Source organism: Oryctolagus cuniculus, chromosome 14 (genome assembly GCF_051225735.1).
Source record: "Oryctolagus cuniculus isolate XC-2025 breed Fujian yellow rabbit chromosome 14, ASM5122573v1, whole genome shotgun sequence".
NCBI classification, from domain to species: Eukaryota; Metazoa; Chordata; class Mammalia; order Lagomorpha; family Leporidae; genus Oryctolagus; species Oryctolagus cuniculus.
In genome coordinates, this window is record NC_142880.1 from 71,862,775 (window position 1) to 71,890,038 (window position 27,264).

Here is a 27,264-nt window from a genome sequence, read left to right on the forward strand (position 1 = left end):
ATTGCAGTAGCTTCATAATTTACAGTCTTCCCCTACTTCTAGTCTTCCCAGTATATCTACTCTGGATTTTTGTCCCTGGATAAGATGCTGTAATTAAATTTTCTCTTCTGCTTCCTAAGAATTCAATTTTTTTATGGTTTATTGCCTCTATGATCTTGAATAAATTACTTTCCCAATTCTCAGTTTTCTCACCAGCAAAATCTCACAATGATTTCATGAGATGATGTATGTGATCATAATAGGAGCTAAGTAAACATGAAATTAATATTAATCTGAAATATTTCTCGTTTTTATTTATTTGAGCAGAGAGTGACATATTAAGAATAGACAAAAGGGGAGAGGGAGAGAAAGAGAAGAAGTACCATGTGCTGTATCAATCCTCAAACACACACAATGCCTGGGTCTGGAACTGGCTGACCCTGGGAAGTGGGGACTTAATCCAAGTCTTCCATCTGGGTAGCAGAAACTCAATTAGTTGAGCCACCACAACCGTCCTCCAAGGTCTGCATAAACAAGAAGCAGGAATTAGGAACTAGAGTTGAGCATTGAACCTAGGAGCTCCAATATGGGATGTGGGCATCTTAGCTGCTGGACTAAATGCCCATCCCAATATTTCTGTTTTAAGAAGCATATTACCTTGGCTTATCAGAAATTTAGTTCGGCAGAAATCCAATAGGACATGCATAAAATCTATTGAGTTGATAATAATTGTCTCTTATAGATCTCAGTATTCTACAAGCCCAACCACTTTAAGACTATTGTAGATTAATTTTTAGAACAATGTTTCCAAGGGTGTCACCCCTCTGTGTAATAACCTTCAATAGTTTTAAGTTGCTTAAAAAATGAGAAAAATTATTATAAATTGTATCCAAAGCAATTATATATTAGTTCATTTTTCTTTAACTAAATTATATATTAGTTCATTTTTTACTTTAATTAAAATAGCTGAGAGGAGAATCTTAGAAAAGAAGGTTTATTTTTGTTTACACAATCTAAGATCAGCTAGCTGTATTAGTCTGGCATCTGATGGAGACTGGTAATGGCAGAACATGTATAGCGGAAGGATTAAATGGTGAGCTAGAGAGAGAGAGAGAGAAAGAGAGAGAAAGGGAAGGCGGGAAACAGAGCAAGCAGTCAGGTTCAACTCAGCTCTATAATCAACCTTCTCATGATAAAATGGCATCTTACAATGACCCAAAGACCTCCTACTGTGCCTACCTCCAGATATCATAATTATATCAAGTCTCCACCCTTAATCCATTAGCTATTAACATAATACTTTGAGGACCAGGTCACTAATATGTGAGCCTTTGGGGGGCATCTAAACTATTATCTAAATCAAAACAATGATAAAACCAAGCCTTCCCAGCCAATGATCTCTACAACACCCAATACTTAGAGACAAATCAGATGATGGGTTTCCCTTAAATATTCCCAGTGGTTTTCTACTGTTCCTTATTATGTTCTTCCCTCTACCACGTGGACTTATTGAAATTCTACTGAAATAATCTCTTAATAACTCTTTGCTGAACCTAATGAAATGAATGAATTAACTGCAAGTTCTTCCTTAAGTCTTTAAGATGAACTGTTGCATTTCTTAAGGATTTTTGGTGAATTGAATCTAAGCTTAAAAAAAGAAAAGTTCAGTGTAAAAATAGTCCAAGATTAGGGGCAGCATTATGGCATAGCAAGTAAAGCCACTGCCTTCCATAAATGGGCAACAGTTTGAGTCCTGGCTGCTCCACTTCTGATATAGCTCCCTACTAATGCCTGGGACAAGAAGCAGAAGATGACCTAAGTGCTTGGGCCCTGCTACCCACATGCGAGACTCAGAAGAAGCTCCTGGCTCCTGGCTTTAGCCTGGCCTAGCCCTGGCTGTTGCAACCATCTGGGGAGTGAACCACTGAATGGAAGATCTCTCTTTGTGTCTCTCCCTCTGTAAGTCTTCCTTTCAAATAAATAATCTTTTTAAAATAATCCAGAGTTTAGTTTTGGGATGACCAACTGAAAGTTTAACCCATGTCAAAGAATTATGCCAAGTTCCTAATGTATCACTTCAGATTTACTTTAAAGTCCGTTACTACATATGAATTATGGAAATTATGTAAGACATTATCATGAAGACTTGGGGAACTGAAAGAAAACAACTATCAACACATGCACACAGGCACACATCTTCTAAACAAAGTAATCATTTCATTATTGTCACTTATAAATATACTTGTTCTTTCCAAATTTTGATGATAAAATGAGTAAGGTAAATGAAATAAAACAGTAAACTTTAAAAATAGAAAACAATAGTATGTGGTAAGAAGTCTGGTGTGAAGAATCTATCTGGGTAGTTGCAATAATGTACCTGAACATGACTTGTACATAGAAAACAAAAATTCAAACTTGAGTCTACACTGAAAATTAAACTAAAATGCTTTCATGTAATACACCCACAGGAATTCTGGCTTATTTAAAGACTCATGTGTGCAAGGTAGTCTAGTCACATTTAAGAATGGCTATTTAGAGGCAATCAATCCAACTCTCGCCTAATGCCTGTCTTCTTGACAGTCCTTTTACATATAAAATTCTAAGTATGTTTGTTGAAGGAAGAAGTGAGTGTATGAACAGCTGCTTAACATTCCGTCCAGTAGTGATTTATTCATTTTACTCTTACGTGTTGCTCAAGATTATTTATAATCGGATGCAAAAATCTCTCTAACCTATTTATTTCTTAAGGACTGGATTTAGTCATCCAACCATTACCAGGTTCCATATATAATGCTAAGTATTAGGATGAAAATGAATAACAAGGGATAGTCCTTGCCTTGACTAGCTCACAGTCAAGTAAAAAAAAAAAACAACACAAAGTTTAAGATTTACAAGGGAGTTGTCTGAGGAAGGAATCAATCAAGACAGAAGTTCTGTTGAAGTTTACAATATAGAGAAGAGATTATAGGGGCTGGCCATGTGGTATAGTGGGTAAAACGCCACCTGCAGTGCCAGCATCCCTATAGGTGCTGGTTCTAGTCCTAGCTGCCCCTTTTCTGATACAGCTCTCTGCTGTGGCCAGGGAAAGCAGTGGAAGATGATTCAAGTCCTTGGGCCTCTGCACCCACGTGGGAAGACCCAGAGGAAGCTCCTGGCTCCTGGCTTTGGATTGGCACAGCTCTGGCTGTTGCAACCTAATGGGGAGTGAACCAGCAGATAGAAGACCTTTCTCTCTCTGTCTCTCCTTCCCTCTCTGTGTAACTCTGACTTTCAAGTAAATAAATAAATCTTCTAAAAAAAGATAGAGAAAAGAGATTATTGCTTGAGGAAAACAGGAAGACCCTGGACCACTGAAGCATTCATCAAAGATCTGTGATGATAACATTACTGGTTTTATTTGTTAAGTTTTGACTTTCTCTCAAATACAGAAGCTGGCACACTAAATGATTATAACCTTGAGATTATTGCATTTGGCTTTCTGCCAACAGAAAGTAACAACAGAGTAAGTGGACTGCAATTATTCTTATTCCTCATTCCTATTCTTGATTACCCATCCACAGGAAAAGCATCCAGTCTGAATTTCAGAAGTATCATTTCCTCCATCTAAGCATATCATATGCAAATGATGGCCTATGTTTATTTCAAATGAGAGCTTAAAATTCTGCACTTATTTGCACACAGAGGGTTATATTTTGTCAAAAATGTTTCTAATAAAAGAATTGAGGTTGGAAGGAACTTGCTAGATCAGAATTTTACGGGTAAACAATAAATAAAACTTCAGGTTTTTTTAAACCTACTTTTGTATTTTATGGTAATTATAAACACTCTTGTGATTAAAAATAAATTATAAACTGAACATAACACAAAAGAGAATGAAGTTTCCTTTTATGATTAAAATTTTCTTTTTCTGTTGGCTTTCCATAAAGTCATGAAATTATTCCACTATTAAGTTTTCAAAAGGTTTGTCCCTTCACGTAGCACATTCAGGCCTACAATCAACTTAGAATTGTTTGTGTGTGTGTGGTCCAAAGTAGGAGTCAAGATTTATTTTCCTTCTTTTGATAACAAAAGCACCATTTAGTGAAAAATTCATCCTTCCCTTCTGTCACTATAAAAGTAGATGTACCACATATCATTTAACAATATGAGAGAGCTTCCAAAAGTTTCTGGAAAATAGAATTAAAAAGTAAGTTCACAACAACAGGAGTCACTGTGCACTAACTCCTCATGTAGGATCTCTGTCCTTAATGTGTTGTCCAATGTGATTTAATGCTATAACTAGTACTCAAACAGTATTTTTCATTTTGTGTTTCTGTGTGGGTGCAAACTGTTGAAATCTTTACTTAATATATACTAAACTGATCTTCTGTATATAAAGATAATTGAAAATGAATCAATGTGAATGGAATGGGAGAGGGAGCGGGAGATGGGAGGGTTGCAGGTGGAAGGGAAGTTATGGAGGGGGGGGGAAGCCATTGTAATCCATAAGCTGTACTTTTGGAAATTATATTCATTAAATAAAAGTCAAAAAAATAAAAAAAGTAAAAAAGTAAATAAAGAGTAAGTTCATTTTGGTTCAAAAATTCATGAAGATATATAATTTCCATGAACTTTATAAAGATTCCTCATGTATATGTTAATCTCATTGTGTTAAAATCCCCTACAATTTCGGTGGATTTGTCTATTTTTCTTTTAGTTTTCTATGTTTATGACTTATATGTTAAAATTCCACTGAGTGTATTCCTATTTATAAATTGGTGCATCCTACTGGTGATTCAATATTTTATCCCTCCCACTTTATCTCTAGTAGTACAATTTGTTTGAAAATCTACTTTATCAAGGCTGGCACTGTGATGTAGTAGGCTAAGCCTCTGCCTCAGGCATGAGCACCCAATACAGGCACTGGTTTTTGTCCTGGTTGCTCCTCTTTTGATTCAGGTTTCTGCTAATGAGCCTGAAAAAACAGTGGATGATGGCCCAAGTGTGTGGGTCCCTGCACCCACATGGGAGATCCGGAAGAAGCTCCTAGCTTCTGGCTTTGGATTGGCCCATCTCCAGCCATTGCGGCCATTTGGGAGAGTGAACCAGCAGATGGAAGAACTCTGTTTCTCTCTTGTCTGTAACTCTACCTCTCAAATAAATAAGTAGAATTTTTTTAAAAAACTACTTTTTCTCGAGACACCAAGAGCAAATGTTGGAGAAAGCATAGTTTCTTCAATAAATGGTGCTGGGAAGACTGGATATCCAAATGCAGAATGAAACTAGAACCTTATCTCTCACCATCTAGAAAAAACATCTCAAAATGGATCAAAGACCTTTTTTTAAAGATTTACTTATTTATTTGAAAGAAAGAGTTACAGACAGAAGGAGAGAAAGAAAGAGATATTTTATCCACTGTTAATTCCCCAAATGGCTACAAGGGTTGGGGCTGGGACAGACTAAAGTCAGGAGCCAGGAGTGTCTTCCATGTCTCCTCCATGAGTGGCAGGGGCCCAGGGAGTTGGACCATCTTCTTCTGCTTTTCCCAAGCAATTAGCATGGAGCTGGATTGCAAGTGGAGCAGACGGGACTTGAACTTGCACCTACATAAGATGCTGGCACTACAGGCCACAGCTTAACTTGCTATGCCACAGTGCCAGCTTCAATAAATAAATCTTTCTATCGCTTAATCTGCTGTGCCATAGTGCCGGCCTCAATAAATAAATCTTTTTTAAAAAGGCAAAAAATTCATTCTAATGAGGATGTGGAGAAATGAAAACCTTTATACATTGTTGTGGGAATGTAAATGAATATAACCATCATGGAAAACAATATGGAGTTATAACTACTATATAATTAAGCAATCTCACTATTTGGTATACATCCAGCAAAAATGAAATCAGTATTTCAAAGACACATCAACACTCCCATGTTTATTGCAGCACTATTGACAATGACTAAAATATGTAATCAACTAGGTGCCCTTCAACAAATGAATGGATAAAGAAAGTGTGATATATATATATATATATATATATACAAAATGACATATTATTCAGTCATAAATGGAATGAAATTCCATTATTTGCAGTAACATAGAGTGAGAGGATATTATGTTAAGTGAAATAAGTCAGGTAAAGAAAGATAAATCCCACATGTTTGTTGCTTATGTATAGAAGCAAAGAAGTTGATCTCAGAGAAGTAGAAAACAGTTAGTGGTTACAAGAAGCTAAGATGGATATAGTGTATGTAGAGGGAGAGAAGGAGAGAGTAGGAATAATGGAGATAGGGGAGTAGTTGGATAGGAGGAATAATTTTTCATGTTCTGTAGCACAGAAGGGTAACTATGGTTGGCAACAATAGCTAGTAGACATGATTTTTAATGTCCATGATACAAGGAAATGGTAAATGTGACATGCCAATGACTCTGGTTTGCCCATTACACATAGTGTATATGTACTGAAATCTCAAACTGCACCCCATTAATACTTGAAATTATTTTGTGTCAAATAAACATAGCTACTATCTGCTATTGGATAACTGCAAATGTTTTCCTCTGGTAAATATTTTTACACTATCTATTATGTTTACCATATCCCAGAGAATGCAAAGAACTTAGAATATTTTCATTCTATTTATGGCCCATTTTCTTTTGTTATATTATTTTCATAAAACTATCAGTTCTGATAAAATTAAATAAAAACTATCATTATGGTTATGTACTGGAAATATTGAATTCATGGTCACTCTTGTATTTACTTCTTTCAATGCTCATTAGATCATTTTCTGAATATCTGTGCTTCCATCTCTGATCCTTGTCTTTTTATCTAAAATTTCCCTTTTGTATTTACTTTAGTATGAGCCTACTTGTAATATAATATTTCAGTTTTTGTGTCTTTTCTGAACCATTTTTATTTCACTTTAATTTTTAAAAAAGTTTTTATGAATCTAAAGAGAACAGATTTCATATATTTCATAGATAGAATTCTAAGAAGATAACCATACTTCCTTCCACCCCTCAATCTTCCTCCTTCCTTTCTTTGTTTCTTTTTTCCTTTAATTTTTGAGATATCTAATTTATTGGATTTAAAATCATAGGCAGTTCCCTCTCCAACTCCAGACCTAAAAAAAAAATTACTTTATATTCTGGCTTCAATCTTTTCTGTTAAAAAAGAAAATCTATTGTCAAACTTATGACCTGATGAAGGGAGTATTTTTTCCTCTGCATTTTTTTTCTGTTTAAGGAATTTTTATTAAAGCAAGAATTTTATAATCCAAATTACGTTTCCTTGCTCAGCTATCAATTCTCTTCCTTAAAACAGAGCTGACATTCTGAGCTAATCCACAGTAAAGATTTACAAAATTAAAGAAAGGAATGCTTTAAATTTTTGTACTTTGCTGAAAATTCTTTTTTCCAGGGTCTATAAAACATTAATTTGTTTTTATATTTTACTATTTTTTTGTGTTTTTTTTTTTCTTGTTGTTGTTTTTAAATCAATAAGTAATCTAGGACTAGCATTATGCTTGCTAGACCTGGCATTTGCTCAGTACATAAGGTTCAGAGTTTCCTTCCCTTTTTTTAATTTATTTTATATTTTGCAATGCTTTCTCCTCTGCATTTTTTAAAAAAATTATTTATTTATTTATTTGAAAGTTTCAAAGAGAAAGGAAGGGACCATAGAAGCCTTCCATCTGTTGGTTTATTCTCCACAAGGGTATAACACCAAAGCCAGGAGTCAGGAACTTCATCTTGGTTTCCTTGTTGGTGATAGGGGCCAAAATACTTGATCCATCTTCTGCTGCTTTTCCAAGTCAGTAGCAGAGACCTGGAAGGGAAGTGGAGCAGCAAGAACTTGTGGCTTAACCAGCTGGCCTCAGTGCTTGCCCTGGATACTTTGAGACTTTTCGTTTGTAGCAATTTGCTGTATGTGCCTAATTATAGTGTTCTTTGTGCATTTTCTGCTTCCTGTTACAGAATTTATTGAATAAGTAACTTCACAAATTTACCAGTTCTGGAAAGTTCTGCATCATTTTCTTTCTCAAGGACTCCAATTATATCTGTAGAATTTTTCACCTGGTCTTGCATATCCTTTATGGCATTTTGTACATTTTTTATCATTTTTTTCTTTCTGGCTTGATCCCAAGTAAGTTAATCTTACCTAACTTTCTGTTTACTAAGCTTCTCATTTGCTCTACCCAATCTACTGTTACACCATCAACATATAATTTTTTCTGTCATCCAAAATTTCTTTTTATGCCACTTTTATTGTATGGAACCCAAAGCTCTAGTAAAAAAATTTTTCAATTTTACCACCTGCTTTAAAAAATATACTAATTACAACCACTTTAAGCTCAAATCTGTTAACTTAAATATCTAGAGTACAAGTCTATCTGTGTAATTTTTCACTGAATTTATAGTCATTTCACTCTTCTTCAATAAATGAGTATTTCTGTTTTTTCACAACAGTAAAATCACAGTAAACATTTTATGCACATCTTCTTGTACTCATGCATAATTTGGAATAAGTATAAGTACAATGAAATTTCTGGATAGGCAGATCATGTACTTGATAGATTTTCTAGTAACTGACAAATTTATTTTCAAAGAGATTGAACAATTTACATCCAGATCAAACATATCATATTTCCCACTTTTTCACATGGGTTTTGATCTTGCAATTAAGATGCCTACATCCTATATTGGAATGCATTGGATTGATACCCAGCTCTTGGTCACAATTCTAGCTGCCACCTAATTCAAACCCTGGGAGGCAACAGTGAAACTCAAATAATTGAGTTCCTGACACCCTTGTGAGACCTGAATTGAGTAACCGGATCCCAAATTCTGTCCCTGGTGTTCCAGATATTTGAGAAGCGAATGAGCAGTTCTCTTTCTACCAATAAGTCTCTCAATCTCCTCTCAAATAATTATTTTAAAACTCCCTAGTTTTCCATAATTGAGCAACAATTTCTACAGATTTTCTAAATTTGTAATCTGATACGCATGATATATTTATATTATTTCAAGAAAACGCCTATTCAGTCTTTTTTTTTTTTTGGACAGGCAGAGTGGACAGTGAGAGAGAGAGACAGAGAGAAAGGTCTTCCTTTGCCGTTGGTTCACCCTCCAATGGCCGCCACTGCCGGCGCGCTGCAGCTGGCGCACCGTGCTGATCCTGATCCGAAGGCAGGAGCCAGGTGCCTATCCTGGTCTCCCATGGGGTGCAGGGCCCAAGCACTTGGGCCGTCCTCCACTGTACTCCCGGGCCACAGCAGAGAGCTGGCCTGGAAGAGGGGCAACCGGGACAGAATCTGGCGCCCCAACCGGGACTAGAACCTGGTGTGCCGGCGCTGCAAGGCAGAGGATTAGCCCAGTGAGCCGCGGCGCCGGCCTCCTATTCAGTCTTAATAATTATTATATTCCTAAAGATTATCTTTCTGTTTCAAAATTGTGCAGGTAAGTCCTTCTTAACTGGTAATTAAATAGTTAACAACCATTGAAATTAATATATTTTTGTTGTTTATTTTATTTATATTATATGGACCTTATTAAATTTGATTCTTTTATCATGTTGAATCATTTCCCTGATTCATGAAAATCTATCAGTGGATGAAAATGGTTCACAAGAAAACAAAACTATACCAAAAGTCATAATAAAAAACACTATTCAGAGCTACACTGCAAATATACATACAGAACAGAAATACAATATGGATATAGAATGTGGATATAGAATGTGACTCAATATGACATGGAACAGGAAAGTTTGAAATGTAAAGATTAAAGATTCAAACAAATGAACAAAAAGGACAACATTAGGAATCATTATCAGACTGCTGTTCCATTTTCCCCTTGGTTTCATTACTTTGATAAGAATATGGCCTTAAAATTTTTAAGTGTTGCAAATGGATTGATTGTCTGAAATTTGACTTGTTTTCTAATATTCTTTAAATTTTTTTTATTTGCTGCTTTTAATTTTATTTGAAATGCAGAAAGAAAAACAGAGAAAGGTCTTCCATCCACTGATTGACTCCCCAAATGTTTACAACAGCCACGATTGGGGCAGGCTGAAGCCAACAACTTGGGATTTCACTAGGGTCTGCCATGCATATACAAAAGACCCAGGAACTTGAGCCATCGCTTGCTCTCTCCATGCAGGAAACTCCAGAGGTGGAGTTGGAACTAAGCACTCCAATTTGAAATGCAGGTATCCAAGTAGAGACTGAACCACCGTGTCAAATGCCTGTCCCTTAATAATATTCCTTATTCTGTATTCACTTTCTCCTTCCAGACAATAAAATGGTGATACTGTGTTGATATTAAGAATTCAACAATATTTTTAAGGTATGAATATTAGATGATGAACCAAAAATTAAGCAACTTTTTAAAATCTGTTTATTTTTCTGAATAATTATACCCATTAATTACCTAGTCTAACCTCCAAAATGATTAATATATTTTAATACAAGGAAAAATTGCTTCATGTGTTTCTTCTATATGCATTTTTCCAAGTTTATGCACAGAAAAAGAAATGGATTTATTGTTAAAGTATTTCACCTGAATTTATTCCAAGGACTATAGCCAGCTATGAAATGAAAAAAAAAAAAGTCATGCAACATTATTTTAATTTAGGATCATTTTAGGCAATTTACTCTGTATCAGGCAGTTTTTAAACACCTGTAACAAGTACATAGTCATTTCCATTCCTTTCCTAAGCCAGTCAGCGCTGACTCATGTCAAAAGATTCCTTAGGAGCAGCTACTTCTGACTTTCAGGCTCCCAGTTTTCACTTGAAATGTTCTTTTGCCTTCTTTTCAAGTGCATGAGTGTCGGGCAAGAAGCCAGTGGGATTAGTGTCTGGAAACCAGGTAGCTGTCAGAAGGACTGCGGCAGCATGTCTAATTTTGCTGTATTAAACCTGTCACAAAACGTTAAGTAAGAGATTACAGGAAGTATGCATAGAGCACATGGCTTATAACTTAATAAACTTGTAGTGTTGGGAACAAGCTAAAGCCCCTCTTTTTTATCTTCTTTTCCATTTGGTTTCACCAATCTCTTTAAAGCATTGCTAGAAGAATGGATGAAACCATAAAAATTTTTCATGACCACAAGAAAGCTCTCTCCCAAGCAATAGCCATACCACGAGTTAGGCAGAAAGACTTGAGAAGCTAATATGAATTTTCTTTCCAAGCCACTCAAGTATCTGTTTCTTATTCCGTGAAAATAAAATGAATACTTATGATTGTTAATATCTAAATATATTTTAATTTTCTGGAAAACAAATTAATTCTTAGTGCAGCTTGTGATTTCTGTCATAGAAACCAAAGGATATTCAAATAAAATGCTTTTCTTTTTTTAAGATTTATTTATTTATTTGTTTGAAAGGCAGAGTTAAAGAGCCAGAGGTAGAGACATAGAGAAAGAAGTCTTCCATCTGCCAATTCACTCTCCAAATGGCCACAACAGCAGTGCTGGCCAGGCTGAAGCCAGTAGCTTCATCTGGGTCTACCATGTAGGTGCAGGTGCCTATATGGAATGCTGGTGCTGCAGGCCATGGCTTAACCCACTGCATCACAGCGCTGGCCCTGAGGACAGAAACAAACATAGAACTAAATAACATTTGCTGATTGTTTTTCTTAATGGACATAGAGGGGACAGAAGTTTTGTGGTGTCTGAACTGTATATAATCTGGAGGGCACCAACTAAGTTGACGAGTAGATATAATTAGTCCAAAATTAAGTATAACAATGAACATATATTTACAATGAAAAAGACCAGAATGAATTACCAAGAAAAAAAAATTGTGGCAGGTGTTTGACCTAGTAGTTGCCTGTGTCTAACATTGTAGTACCAGGGTTTGAACTTGGCTCCGTCCACTTCTGACTCTGGCTTCTGGCTAATGCAGACCCTCGGAGTTAGCAGTGATGGCTCATGTACGTGGGTTTCTACCACCATCATCAGAGACCTGAATTGAGTTCCTATATCCCAGCTTTGGTCCCTGGCCCCGGATTTCATGGGCATTTGGAGAGTAAACCAGTGGACTCGAGCTTGCTCTATCTCTAAAATAAATTTTTTAGAAATGCAAACACCGGAGACGGCTCCGTGGAGCAATTGGTTAATCCTCCGCCTGCGGCACCAGCATCCCACATGGGTGCCGGTTCTAGTACCGGCTGCTCCTCTTCCAATCCAGCTCTCTGCTGTGGCCTGGGAAAGCAGTAGAAGGTGGCCCAAGCGTTTGGACCCCTGCATTCATGTGGGAGACCTGGCTCCTGCCTTCAGGTTGGCACGGCTCTGACCATTGCAGCCATCTAGGGGAGTGAATCAGCGGACAGAAGACCTTTCTCTCTGTCTCTCCCTCTCACTGTCTGCAACTCTACCTCTCAAATAAATAAATAAATAATCTTAAAATAAAAAGAAAGAAATGAAAACATTGACAAATAACTCAACCAGCTTAATATTTTATTAGCTACCTCATACATCATTGATCTTGTACTCTGCTACCTGCTTTGTGATGGGCTTTGTAATAGGGCCTTAGAATGATTCAGATTTACCTTGTTTCCTACAATATCTTCAAAGATCCTTTTCACCCTTGGGAATCAAGTACACAACAGGCACTAAGAACTATATGAGGGGGTTGGAGTTGTGGCATAGTGGTTGCAACACAGGCATCCCATAAAGGAGCGCTAGTTCAAGTTCCAGCCATATCACTTTTGATCCAGCTCCCTGCGAATGCAGAAGATGGCTCAAGTACTTGGTCCCTGACACCCAGATGGGAGATCAGCATGAAGTTCCTGGCTGCTAGCTTTAGCCTGACCCAGAACTGGGAATCAGAGCAGTCCAGTTCCTGCATGGTAGATGTTGTAGAGCCTTAAATTCAGCAATACTTTTTGGCAGTAATTGCTCTTCCAGGCAACTCAGGAGTTACATAGAAGTGCAACGTGACCACAATGTTCTCATATTGCTGTCCATTACTGTTTCAGTCCTGCTCTTTTGTCTTCCCCTCCCAAAGTACTTGCCTCTCAACTTTCTCCCTGTTCCCTCCCTTTATAGTATGACCAATTGTTTCAGTGTGCTGGGGACAACAAGGGTTCTTTGATTGCAAGACTTTTCAGTTCTAAAATTAGGACAGTTCCAGTCAAACCAAGATGAGTGGACGATCTGAATTCCTGGTCAAATAATCTGCAACTCAGCTATAAGTTCACCATATAGTAATAACGGGGCCAACTCTTGCTTTGAACACTGACTTCCCACCCTTTCATTATAATTTGTTCTTATCATTATTAAATCCCATCCTTCGAAGTTAGTAATCTAGTTGGTGTGCTGAAGTTTATTTGCATTTTAACATTTGAGATGTATATACAAAGACCTGGCCTGATAACAAAAATATATCCCTTCATGAAAGAAGTCATTGGAATATTAACACACAGATTTTTATTGTTATTTTACAATTGCTCTTTTTGTTTATAATAGTGTGTGTGTGTGTGTGTGTGTGTTTAAATTACAGTGCTCTGGGGGCAGAGTAAAATTTATCACTCAATACACTATGGAGCAAAAATTCTCATTCTGATAACTACTCAGTTTTCTTTGAGTGGCACTGCCATGGAAATAGACCCATTGAACTACTGCAAAAAGTCCTTTTCTGAGCTCTAAAGCAAAGTGGATCTTGTGAAAATTATAAATTAACATTTGGAGTAAGATGAATTTGTCATAATCTGACTCTTTTCTAAATTCCAATCGTCTTTTTCACAAACTGAAATAATGAAGACCCTTAAAAAATCTATCTCACTTTAGATATACTAAGCCTGCAGTGTTTATTATTTTGTGCCAGCATATAAAGCCATATGTGTAGGATGAGTATGTGCTTCTGTGTGTGTAGGGATACCGAAGAAGTTTATATGCATGTCAACTTGATCCTCTTAACGGGTAAGAAGCAAATTGTGTATTTGAGTATACTTGGCTGTCTGCAAATGATAGAGCTCAGCATTTTGGAGTTCTTAGCATTTCAAATGTGAACACTTTGTGCTGAGATTTCACTGAGTAGTCCTCATATGTTTCATTGTCAATCATGTTTAACATTAGAAAAAAATGCAACCCTACACAGTGAATGCTGCCAAAGTATTTCTCAGGGAATGTGAGCTGTAAATCTATCAAGGGATATTGATTGTGATAAACCCACAGCTCGATGAATGATGCATAAGAACTGGGGAGAGGAAGGCATATATTCATCATTGTGTTGATTCCCAGGTTATCAGTGCAGTGCATGGAACAGAGCACTGGTTCGGGCAGTGGGACATCTGACTCCAAATAAGTAGTGATTTAGATCCTACTAGATTAGTCCCCCCCCCCCCATTTATAGAAGTGGACACTGAGGGTTAAAGAATTTAAACAACTTCTGCTCACTAGGCTAATCCTTCGCCTGCGGCGCTGACACACCGGGTTCTAGTCCCGGTCAGAGCACCAGATTCTGTCCCGGTTGCCCCTCTTCCAGGCCAGCTCTCTGCTGTGGCCCAGGGAAGGCAGTGGAGGATGGCCCAAGTGCTTGGGCCCTGCACTCCATGGGAGACCAGGAGAAACACCTGGCTCCTGGCTTCTGATCAGCGCGATGCGCTGGCCACAGCGCACCGGCCACGGTGGCCATTGGAGGGTGAACCAATGGCAAAAGGAAGACCTTTCTCTTTGTCTCTCTCTCACTATCCACTCTGCCTGTCAAAAAATGAAAAAAAAAGAATTTAAACAACTTGCCCAAATTTATACAGTGGTCAAGGCAGAATTCATGCTCAGGTCATAAATCCAAGAATAATTTCTTTGTGGATGAAAATCTCAATATATAATATGGGGCTACACATTAGCTAGTCTATTCATCTAACCCTATGAAAATAATCTGTGCTAAAATGCAAGTTTGATAGGACTATTTTTTTTTAAGATTTATTTATTTATTTGAAAAGCAGAGTCTCACACACACACACAGAGAGAGAGAGAGAGAGAAACAGAGAGAGGTCTTCCATCCACTGGTTCACTCCCCAGTTGGCCACACGGCCGGAGCTATGCTGATCTGAAGCCAGGAGCCAGGAGCTTCCCCTGGGTCTCCCACATAGGTGCAGGGGCCCAAGCACCTGGGCCACCCTTCACTGCTTTCCCAGGCTACAGCAGAGAGCTGGATTGGAAGAGGAGCAGCCGGGACTAGAATCGGCGACCATATGGGACGCCAGTGCTTCAGGCCAGGGCTTTAACCCGCCATGCCACAGTGCCGGCCCCTAGGAATAATTTTTAAATGCTGTTCCTGATAGAAACTTATAGAGGTATTAAAATATTTGATGATATAACAATACTGTTTTCATCAAGATGAGTGAAAAACGCAGGACACCAAAGAAATATATTTAATCTGTGACTTAAATTAGGTAAAACAGCATATTTATATTAATGGAGACCAGAAATAGAAAATAACATCATTGTAACAGAGGTCAATTTAGAGTAGTGGAATTATGAATACTTTTTTCTGAATTTTCCACAATGTAATATTATTTTAATGATGATGATTCCATAAATTTATTTACTATTTGTGAGTTTTGGAATCAGACAACATTGAGGGAGAAATCACAAGTTTAAGAACATATAGAAAACATAAATATATAGATTATTATATGAAGAGTTCTACTAGAAATTAAATCTATAATAGTGTTCAATTTCTGAAATGCAGTTTACTTCAAGTGTTAGGTAAATCGTAGAAGTATGTGTTTTAGTCCACAGATTTTTAAAAATATTATCATTAGTCCATTTCAATTTTACCAGTGGAAAAATATTAAAGAGTGCAAACCATTCATGCATAAAAAAGTGGAACCACCATAAATACTAATTATTGATGATCATGTGATAGATATACTTCTTATTTCCCCCCTTAATCATTCACCTGCCACCTGTTTTCTTATAACTGTGGTCAGATCCTGGGCCAATTAACATCTCTGTGTGAGATTATCATTTGTTCACTGAAGAAATTTTATTTAATCATGTGGGTTTAATGTTTCATCCTTTTTCACAGACTTGCCTCAACTTGGGGCCATAGAAGAGTCTTCATTAACATCTGCAATTTAGTTTGATTTCACAGGAGGAATCACCTGACATTTTGTTAACTATAACGTATTAGGCTAATGTAATTTTTAAATAATTTGTTGGCTATAAAAATAAACCCTGATGGAATGTGTTGGGTTTTAAGTAAATCTGTTAAACTATGTGAATAGTTAAATTATGATGGTTATGTAGTAAAAGTTCATGAGTTCAAAAACAGATATGAAGTGACATTATAGAGTAAATAATATTTTAAATCTCTACTAAAACTTAACCCTAAATGAACATTATCCCTTAATAATATAATTACCAAAATTAACATTTTCATATTGGAATTATTATCTTCACTTAGACAAGGAAACTTATATTCGTTAAAGTCAAGCATCCTTGGTACATCCAATTGCTCTTAATTGCAATTCAATATGACGCAATATGACGCTGAAGCAGGCAGCTGAGGAAGATGGTGAACTGTTTCTGACACTCAAAATACTCACAGGCATAGATTTCAACATTTTGTATGGAGACCGGCATTGTGGTGCAGCAGTTTAAGCCACTGCATGTCAGCACTGGTTTGAGTCCTGACTGGTCCACCTCTGATTCAGCTCTCTGCCAATGCACCAGGGAAAGCAATGGAAGATGGCCCAAATATGTGGGCCCCTGCCACCCATGTGGAAGATCAGGGTTGGGTTCCAGGCTCCTGCCTTTACCCGGCCCAACCTTGGCCACTGCAGCCATTTCGGGAGTGAACTAGTAGGTGGAAGAATCTCTCTCTCTCTCTCCTTTTCCTCTTTTCTTTCTGTAACTCTGACTTTCAAATAAACAAATAAATCTTCAAAAATATCTTTTCCATTTCCATAAGCTTCGTGGAGTACTATCCTTGCATTGCTATTCTCTACATTACTATTCTAAAACCTTAAGAGGAACACCAAATATAAATCATATTATTTTATGGGCACACTTCTGTAATTTTCAATTTAATTTCAAAACATAGATTTCCAAAAATCTAATCTATGCCTGAAAATCACAGAAGGAAATTCTGTCATTTGTGACACTGTGGATGAACCTGGAAGACATTATATAAAATGAAAAGAGCTTGGCACAGAAAGACAAATATGACATCACCTCATAGGCAGAATCTAAAAAACGTTGAACTCAGAGAAAGAATGGTGGTTACCCAAGACCTGAGAGGGAGGTGGGAGGCTGGGGAGATGTTGCTCAAAAGATAAAAAATTCCGGTTATATGAAAGAATAAGCTCAAGAGACCTACTGTCCAACATGATAATAGTGAGCAACAATTGCTGCATATTTAAAAATGTTCTCACCATAATGAATATATATATTACAAAATTTATTTACTTATGTATCTGATAGGCAGAGAGAGAGAGAGAGATCTTTCATCAGCTGATTCACTCCTCAATGGCCACAACAGCCAGGCCCAGTCTGGGCTAAGGCTAGTGACTTGAACTCCATCTGGGTCCCCACATGGGTGGCAGGGGCCTAAGTACTTGGGCCATCTCCTGCTGCCTTCCCAGGTCATTAGCAGGGATATGCATTGGTAGCTGGGACTTCAATGGGCACTTGATTTGGGATGCCTGCATTGCAAGTGACAGATTATACCACGAGGCCACAGCTCTTATTTTTCAATTATATAATTAATTAATTTTTAAGTAAAGATCCCACATCCCTGTGTAAGAATCTGTCCTGAAGTCCAATCTAGCAATAATGTTACTGTTGTAGACATTCTCCTAACATGAAAATTTTGATGGCAACATATCCACTTGGAAGTTTATGTTTGACTTGTGGCTTGGATAAATGATTGGTATACATGTTTTTAAAAGTTTTAGAAACATGAAGTGATAGTTGACTAACCATTTTTTAAAAATTGAGAATTTTTTCTTGATTTATTTGAAGGGTGGAAAGAGAGAAAGAAAGAGAGATAGGGAGGAGAATCTTCTGTTTATTGGCATCCAAAATGCCAGCAACATCCAGGGCTGGGCAAGGCCAAAGCCAGGACCTAGAACTCAATCTGGGTTGTCTATGTGGTTCGCAGGGATCCAAGTAATTGAGCGCTTACCTGCTGCCTCCCAAGGTGCTTATTAGTAGAAAACTGGGTCAGAAATGGAGAAGCCAGGTTTCAGACCAGGCATTCTGATCTGCGATGTGGGCATACCAAGTGGTGTCTTAACCATTGCACCAAATACCCACCCCTCAACTACTTTTGATATAAGTATTAAAGATTCTCTTTAATGTATTATATATTGATAGTAGCTCCTATTTGAAATTCTGTATGGAATAAATTAGACAATTGACTCACGTTTAAACAATACATGGAATACAACAACTGCATAGATACACAATGTAAACACATATGAAAGCACTATATCTTGCTTCTTGTGTTTCTAAAACAATGGGGTACATTGCAATTTTCCAGGGAATATATGAAAGCTAAAGAGGATGATAGATCTTTCTGGCATATCATTTTCACTTACATGTTTCCATTTTTGTTTGCAATAAAAGTAGGTAAACACAGAAAATTAGAATTACTAAAGCATGCAACGTTATAAAGTAACTCATGAATATAGTTGCTTCAAATGTCATTACTTGTATTATGCATGTGGTTGAAATCTTTTAAAACTCTATGGTACTTCTTTATATTTCAATCTTGTAGCAATTTTCAGTTACTGGTTAAGATCGTGTTTATCATGAAATTTTCTTAGTACAGTGAAAACGATAAGTAGAGTTAGTTAAGGTAATATCTCATTTTGAGTGTTAAAGATGTATACAATAGGTTGTTTTATTTTTTATCTGAATTACCCATGAAGACCTTGAAAACTGGTTGATGTATAATGTTTATTTGTAGGATAATGACGTGCTGTCTTGTTTTTTGCATTTATAAGTTTTCCGGGTTTTAAAAGAAAGCTGGGGAAAACACAGAGAAATCATCCCATCACACAGAGTCATTGCATTTCCTGTTTACACATGACCTTCCTTTCACAATCTCTCTCAAAAAGGATGTAGCATAATGGAAGAGAGGTGAAAGCACAGATCTCATGAGTCTCCTGTCAGAAAAGTCTTTGGTCCTCTAACCACCTTGCCACATTGTGATTATAGGAAGTGGGTAAGTTACTTAATCATTCTGAACCTTAATTCCTTATCTGATAAATAGGTATACAAATAGTGACCTCACAGGAATATGATGGGAAATAAATCATATAAGCTGTGCCATTCCTGGCATCAGCAGGATCTCGGTTGTATTACTTTCTAGCCTGTCCTCTATTTACTATGTGAAGAGGGATATTATGCTTCTCCATATAGTCCTCCTCTATCCACGTCACAGCCTCTCATTTGTTTATTTCAAGAGAGGAAGAAGGGCATGTTAAAGACCAGGATGTGGATAAAGGTATGAGAAGCATTTCAGACAAGAAAATTAGTGGATTATTGATTTTTTTGGCCTTCTCCTAAGTAATTGCTCGACTTTGTATCAGCCAAAGGCAAGTCCCTATGAAAATTGTCAACTTTTGGTTTTAATGCCTCCAATCTTCTACGGCTTCGATACTGTCATAGTTCCTTAATCTATCCATTAGGTGCCATTTGTCCAATTCTTCTTCTCAAGCTTATACAAGTTATATAAATTTAAATTAATATCTACCTCTCCTTCAGACAAATGGATATAATGCTATATGTTCCATAGTGGAATACAATGCTTTGTTTTCAGTTGAATTATAAGTCAAAAGCAGAGAATTTTAAGCTATCACACCTCTAAGCACATAACCACTGAACCTGCACCTGTGCTTCCTCACTTCATTCTCTGACATGACCCTGGCTATGATCCTCTTTCTCCCAGCATCAACTCTTGAAGGCAAGTATGCAAAATTCCTGTGGCCTAGGTTTATGTGAACACTTGATTCAGAAAAATGAATGCCCAACACTTTCAAAGATGAAGTGCCCCTTTCTCCTGTGGTCAGCACATTATACTGGGGAAAGAAATGTGGAAGAATCTGATGCCAGAGCCCCTTGGTGTGAAATGCTCCTAACTATGGGTTTTTCTTGTGCCAGTTTTTCACCATTATCCAAGTTTTCACGAAGTTCATTAATTCAAAATATGTGTTGTATGTCTGCATTGCGTGAAGCACCCTGCTCTGTGCTAGAAGCAGAGTGAAACACTTAGAGCGTGACATGAGATGGAGAGTCAGAACCATTGAGGACATGTGACTTGGATGGGAGAACAACAGAGCTTTGACTATAATGTTGCAAGTTGATACAGTTTCAGCAGAAACCATATTTTGAATTTGGATCTTTTTCCAGGCTACTTGTATTGAGTATGACACTCTCTGGTGACATTGGCCAGTGAACCACAGCTTCTATTCAGCCACACAATCATGAGGGAGAAAAACCTCTGCTGTACTCTAACTGTACTGTAGTCAATAAACTGGGACTGGTATTGTGGCATGGTGGGTAAAGCCATAATCTGTGACACAGGCATCCCATTTAGGCTCAAGTTTGAGAATTGGTTGCTTCACTTTCTATCCAGCACATTGCCAAGGGCCTGAGAAAAGCAATGGATGATGGCCCAAGTGCTTGGTTCCTGGCCACCCATGTGGGAGACCCAGATGAAGCTCCTGGCTCCTGGCTTCAGCATGGCCCGGCCCCAGCTGTTGCAACCATCTGAAGTGAAACAGCACATGGAAGATCTCTCTGCCTCTTCTCTCTGTGTAACTCTGACTTTCAAATAAATAAATAAATCTTTAAAATAAATAACCTATATTAACTAATCAATTATTGTAAATTGGTCTTTGTGTTAAATGATTTTCCCAACTGCATGCTAATGTAAGTGTTCTGATCGCATTTAAAGTAGGAGAGGTTAAGTTATGATGTTCAATAGGTAGATGTGTTAAATGCATTTCTGACTTTTGATATTTTCAATCTATGATGGATCTTTCAGATATAACCCCACTGTGAGTTGAGGAACATCTGTATATAAATTTAATATAATAAAGTTCTCACTGCTATGGAATCATAAAATCACAAAGTTCAAGTTTAACTCCTAACTTCTGGATCCTAACCCCAATCCTCATAACATTGATCAAATTCCCTTTTTTCAGCTTTCTTACTGAATGATCACAAATTTTCTGAGTCAAAATCCACTGTAACAGAGAATACCCTATAGTGCCTCAATACATTTTCACAGGACATTAACTACATTATAGAAGTATGTTTTTTTCTTTATTTAGAGCCAAAATTCCTTTCTTGAGTATAACTTCTGAAATTTGAGGTGATGTAAGAAATGTCCAGCAAATTCACTTCTTTATGAGACTAATTCAAATGTTTGAGGAAAGTACTTGTATACGACTCCACAAGTTTCTGCTTCTTCATGCTAAATATACTCGTTCCTTCAACTCCTCCTTAACAACATGCTTTTGAGGCCCTTCTATTCTGGTTGTTCAACTATGGACATATTCCCATTTGTCTGTATATGTGCCTGGACTGAATGGTGCAGAGTTACTATTCCTTTCTTGCTTCTGGAGATCTATACTTCTGTCTATTGAATGCACATCAAAGATCACAATTGTGTTTTTTCATGATTGCATCATACTTTAACCAATGAACCAAAGTGCATAGCTTACACATATTTAAAGGATTTTGGATCTGATTCTACAGCCTTAAATGTTTCTTTATTATATTTCATTGTCCTTGTTTTAAGCTAAAATACATATTAAAACACTCAGCATTGATATTTATTTTATCATATGCTTACTACCCATTCCCATCCCTGATGTCTATCATTAAAATATTTGATAAACAGTGCATTAGAGTACAAATGTAATAAATAATGGATAGGTTGAAATGAGGTCAGTCTTGTAATTCCTTGCTAGTGTACTCTTTCCAAGATGGCAGCAGCCTGTCAATATTCATTCCATATATCATTCCATTATGAATTCATTTTTCTGTACCACTGTTCTCTTCACATTTCTCTACTTTGTCTTCAAAGATTTTATGAGATACTAAGAAAATTATATCTTGAGTTCCAGGCAAATTATCTTTTCATAATATTTCTGATATACCCCTGGGTAAAAATTAGTTTACACACTAAGTACTGGGAATGCTTAGGAAAGGAAACAAGCACTATTAACTGAAGTGGTTTTGAATGAATTTATGAAGAATGAGTGACTTAAATTGAACTTTAGCGGACTTGAAGGAGGAAGACATTTGTAGGCTATTGACGAGAGTTAACACATATTAGAGTTGTGATCTATCCATACCACCAAGTGTATAAAATTCTGTGTGACTATGTAGAGACTTCTCTTTAATGTATTCACTATCCATGCTGTCTTCAAACCTCTGAACAGAAAAACAAAACCAATATCCAATCTGACCCAATGTTCAAAGACCAACTTTACTATTAATTTCTTAGTATTTCCTAATCAAAGCAATTCTTTCCTCTAAATACCCAATGTAACTTCCTGTTTAAGCTCTTGTTTTGACATTTTATCAAAATCATCTTTATAATGTCTCTAGCTCTCTTACTGCGTTTTTTATCTCTTCAAAAATGGAGTTTAGGGGCCAGTGTTATGGTGATGCTGGCGTCCCATATGAACACTACTTGGAGTCTCAGCTGCTCCAGGTATGATCCAGCTCCCTGATAATTGCATGGGAAATGCAGCAGAAGATGGCCCAAGTAGTTGGACCCCTGCCACTCAGGTGAGAGACCTGGATGGAGCCCCAGGCTTCTGCCTTTTGCCAAGACCAGCCATAGATATTGTGACCATCTGAGGCGTGAACCAACAGATGGAAGGCCTCTCTATCTCTCCCTTTCTCTCTGTAAGTTTTTTTTTAAAATTATTTATTTATTTATTTGAAAGTCAGAATTACAGAGAGGGAGAGACAGAGAGAGAAAGAAATAAGAGAGAGAGAGAGATCTTCCATCTGCTTGTTCACTCCTCAAATGGCTACAACTCGAGCTGGGCTGGCCTGAAGTCAAGTGACACATCTTCCAGGTCTCTTATATGGGTGCAGGGGCCCAAGAATTTGGGCCATCCTCTGCTGCTTTCCCAGGCACATTAGCAGGGAGCTGGATTGGATTTGGAGCAGCTGGGACTTGCATCAGGGCCCATATGGAATGCCAGTTTACATATGCAATGGCAAATATCATTCAATTAAATCTAACACCACTGTATTCATTTGCATTTCTGCTAAAGGTTGGGATTCTATGCTGCTGTTGTTTTTTCAATGTGTTTATCCTAGCCTTGTAATGAAGTAGGAAGTTATTGAGGACAAAATATAATTCATTATATTCAAATATAGATTCAGTTTCTCAAAATATGTCACAAAATTTTGTACTTTCAAGATGTGCTGACCAACTGCTGTCATCACAAGGCTTAAGTAGAAAGGGGGCTTCTTCCTCCTTCACTAGTTAAAAACCAACCTGTAATCCAATCACACTCTACTTCTAAAGACACTGTTTGCTGATCTACCAGTTTGTTTATTGGTAGTCTATCTATGCAATGGCCATTTTTAAAGAGACATGCTGGATGTCAGGGCCCTGTTCTTTTCCTCTTAAATTATACCCAAAGTTCTTTAATGGAGAGCTCAGCAAGAAGAAAGCCCATGGTCCCTTACACATGTTCCCCTATGCTGCCTTACCATGCAGTGCTTTCCTGGAGCCTGGGAGACGTTTTCCCAGACATCAGTGTGTCAAAAGAGCAGAACTTCCAGACTGGGAGTTACTAAATCTTGTTTCTATCCCTGTCTTTGCTGTAAATTAGCATGTGACCTTGGATAAGTCACTTTGCCTCATTATTTTAAGTTTAATTTCTGTGAAGTAGGGAAATTGGATCAAACTGCCTTGAGGGTCCCATACAGTCTGAAACCCTATGAATTGATTCTCCTGGGAGTTTGCTCCTTGAAACAACTGAGGCAGACTCTAACAAGACATTCACTGCGCATGAAAAATCATGACTGCTTTGCCCTTCTGAATAGCATAAGACTTTTCTGCCACCTTTGTTTTTCACACACTTTTTGCAAATGGTGAAGTCTGAGAACTCTCAGGAAAGAAACAGCTTATAGACTTCCCTTATAATAATACATATTGGAGGTAAGAACCCACTTAGAACATGGCCTTATTTCTCTAGAATTACCAGCTAAACCGAACACAAATCCTCAATTCATGTATTCACATGGAAGGATAAATATTTACTCTTTCATTTTGCTCTAAAAATCTGAAATAGGTATTTGGATGGTATGAAATTGTAGGGCTTGCAGACTTTCTCAAAGTATAGTGTAAAATGAATTTTTGTGTAGAATAACTGTGCTTGTAATTAAGACATGTGACACATCTTGACTGCCAGGATGAATTCTGCACCTGTGAAAGGTAGGATGCATGCAACCTGTCACAGGGAATGCCTGGCATGTCTCCACTGAGGCTGCTGTTCCTGGAGGTACTGGGAAATCTTCCTGTATGAAAGATGCTGTATGAGATTGCAGTGAAATTCAAGGGTTTTTGTTTTGTTTTACTTGCATTTTTTACCATTAATTTCATCTCCACATTTGTCATAAATGTCTCCATTTCCTGAGTTTGATCAGCTGCATAAGGAGTAAAAGTCATCAGAATGATTCCAACCGCTGGGAAAACTAGAGCAATGGCTGGCTGTTAAAAGCTGTTAATTGCAGTTTACAAAAGAGAAATCCCTTATCTTTGAAAGTTCACTTGCTTGAGTGACTCATTCTTCCTGGGAGGGATTAATGCTTAATTAGAAAAAGATGCTAAACAATCTGATGTGCTTCCTCAATGGAAATCTCACCTTAGTTTTAAAGATTTTTTAACAAGGTAACATGCTAATTATTTAATGAATGATTTGTGCTGAGAACCAGAGATATGTGTTAAAATAGCAGTGCTTATCGCATTTGGCACAGCTCCCAGAAATCAGTCCACTGACTATTCTAGGATTTGGTGCCAAGCCTGGTTTTTGTTGTGCTTGGTGCAGACTTTGTTTTCCCATTGCTGAGTGTAAACATGTTTGTCAAGGTACACTGTTGGGAGGGGAAGCAGAGGAGGCCAAACAGGGTGGCTAGTGGTCGAAGAAGTGAGGGTGGGGAAGAAACAGAGAAGAGAGAGAGAAGGCAGCTAGAACGTGGTCTCTTCTTTGGAGTGTGACTCAGTGTTACTCATAAATGCCTGGCAGTATCTGTACTTCAACCTTGTTGTGGTCTATTAAGGCAGGTTGAGTCGAATGTATGTGTTAGAGAAAGGTACAAGGTATTGCAAGCCCGACTTCGTGCCTTGCTTGGCGGTCAGGGAGATTTCTCCTTCACAACAATACCCCAATGTTTTGGTAGGCGGACTCCAGTTCGCTTAGTAAGTGGGGAGGCACGGGTGGAATGTCAGGTATGCCTACAGAGCAAAGCAGTGCAGGCAGGCTGACGCCAGGAGAGAATAGGCAGGTACCTATTGAGTTACAGGATTTCTACAAATCTAATCCGCGTGTAATGTGAGACTTGTTACAGAGCCAGCCTCTGCTAGGGCTGTGAAGTCTGAGGATATGAACAGTCTCAGAAGCAGTGATCCCAGTTAACCCATTAAAACCCAGCTTCAGTTGACCAAAGCTAATAGCCTCTTATCCTTGTATTGCTGTTTAAAGGTGGTGGTGATTGGAGTTGCTTTCTAATTTTACTAAAAAATGCTCAGAGAAAAATGTTGTTGATCAGATACTTAACAGGCCTACAATACAGCAAACACACAATACTGCCACAGTAATTGCTGAGAACCAGGTCTATTTTAAGGTACTCTCTATTTCATGCCTCTGACACTGGATAGTCTATACATTACTAATGATGAGCATCTATAATTTATTGTACATTTTTGCGGGTGATAAATTTGTAATACAAAATTAAAATAAGTGATGCTATTAGTATTTGAAAATCATATACTTAAGTATATGGGATATCTTCATTAATTATCATAATAAATTCATAAGCAATTTATTCAATGAAGGAAAACAGAATTGCCAACACAAATATGAAAAAGGCCTAGGCGCTAGGGTCTTAAATACATCTCAGATATGTTGGACACTTTTCTTGATGACCGACTAACAAACCTTTTTGAAACTTAGGCTAAGGAAATGAAATCACTTCTATTCCTAATTTATGATTTCAAGAATTCTTTAAATTAAGTGTCATATATTAAAAATGTTCAGTGTTCAAGTCTTCTCATTATTACATAATGAGTAGAAAACTGGGACAATTCTTACTTTGTTGATATAACTCTAAAACATTGCAAAGTCTGAATTTAAAAAGATTCTTAAGACTGATTCCCCAATAAATAACTAACTCAGGAATATTTCAAGATGCATGCCTCTAAATTACCTTTGTGTATTTCTTACAGGTTGATAGGTTCTCCTCAGGTATTTATGTTCATTACTATATTTAGACATCTAGAATAAGTCAACATCTACTTCTAGATTTAATGTATTAACACAGAAATAGCAAAATCAAGAATTAAAACGTCTGTTTACTGGCATAAGAATGAACATGTATTAAATGACTTCCGTAGCCCATGAATTCAAACTAAACACTTTTGTGATTCTTAGCTTTTACATGAAGAAATTGAGGCTCATATCAAGTAACTAGTGAATAAAAGATGAAGGATTTAGCCTAGGACTAGCTGATCCAAAGCCCATTTAGAGTGGAGTTAAGTGTGGGAGAACCTATTACTGCCCCCCAAAAGGCAAATGGCTAAGGATAAAAATACCATTTGACAACTTCTTGGGAGTTCTGGGTTGGAAAACAAAAATGGCTCTGCTACTTCCAAATTTCTGAGCCAACCAACGGCTTGAATTTCCATGTGCCTCAGTGTCCTTGTATTTAAATAGGGATATAAAACTTTCCTCATAGTTCTTTTGTGAGGATTCAATGAGATAACAGTTTTGAATGCTACTGTGCATATGAACAATGTAAAGTAGGCAATTGTAACATTAGCTTAGTTCTGTAACCTATCATGTACATGTCTTTGTGTGTCTTGAACTGGACAGTATACTGATATACACATACTACATAACTAAAGTGATTCTCTGTTTTGAACAGGAGTATGGTAAGCAGGGAGAAGGAAAAAAAAAAAAATGATATCCCTCAGCTCCTGGCTGAACTGCACAGCTCATGCAGAACTCACTGAAAGAAGTTGTCTCTGTACATTATTTTAGCTTTTAAGTTGATTTATGGCATTAAAATCAATCCAATCCTGCATTTGTTCA

The 27,264-nt window shown here is 37.3% G+C and overlaps 1 protein-coding gene across 4 annotated transcripts in view; it reads right to left on the minus strand.

Moving 5' to 3' along the window:
• Window positions 1-363: 363 nt before the first annotated feature.
• The window catches only part of LOC149122386 (uncharacterized), a 96,771-nt gene continuing 69,870 nt past the window's right edge, over window positions 364-27,264 (minus strand). For 2 of the 4 annotated variants that reach the window (XR_016220274.1, XM_089312856.1), the window contains one exon: window positions 364-503. Coding sequence is in view for 2 of the 4 variants with exons in the window: in XM_089312856.1 (XP_089168982.1) it covers window positions 472-503 (32 nt within the window). In the remaining 2 variants the exon portion in view is untranslated. Of the gene's footprint in view, window positions 504-11,408; window positions 11,545-27,264 lie in introns of those variants that run through there. The other 2 variants (XR_016220275.1, XM_089312858.1) reach the window with 1 other exon arrangement.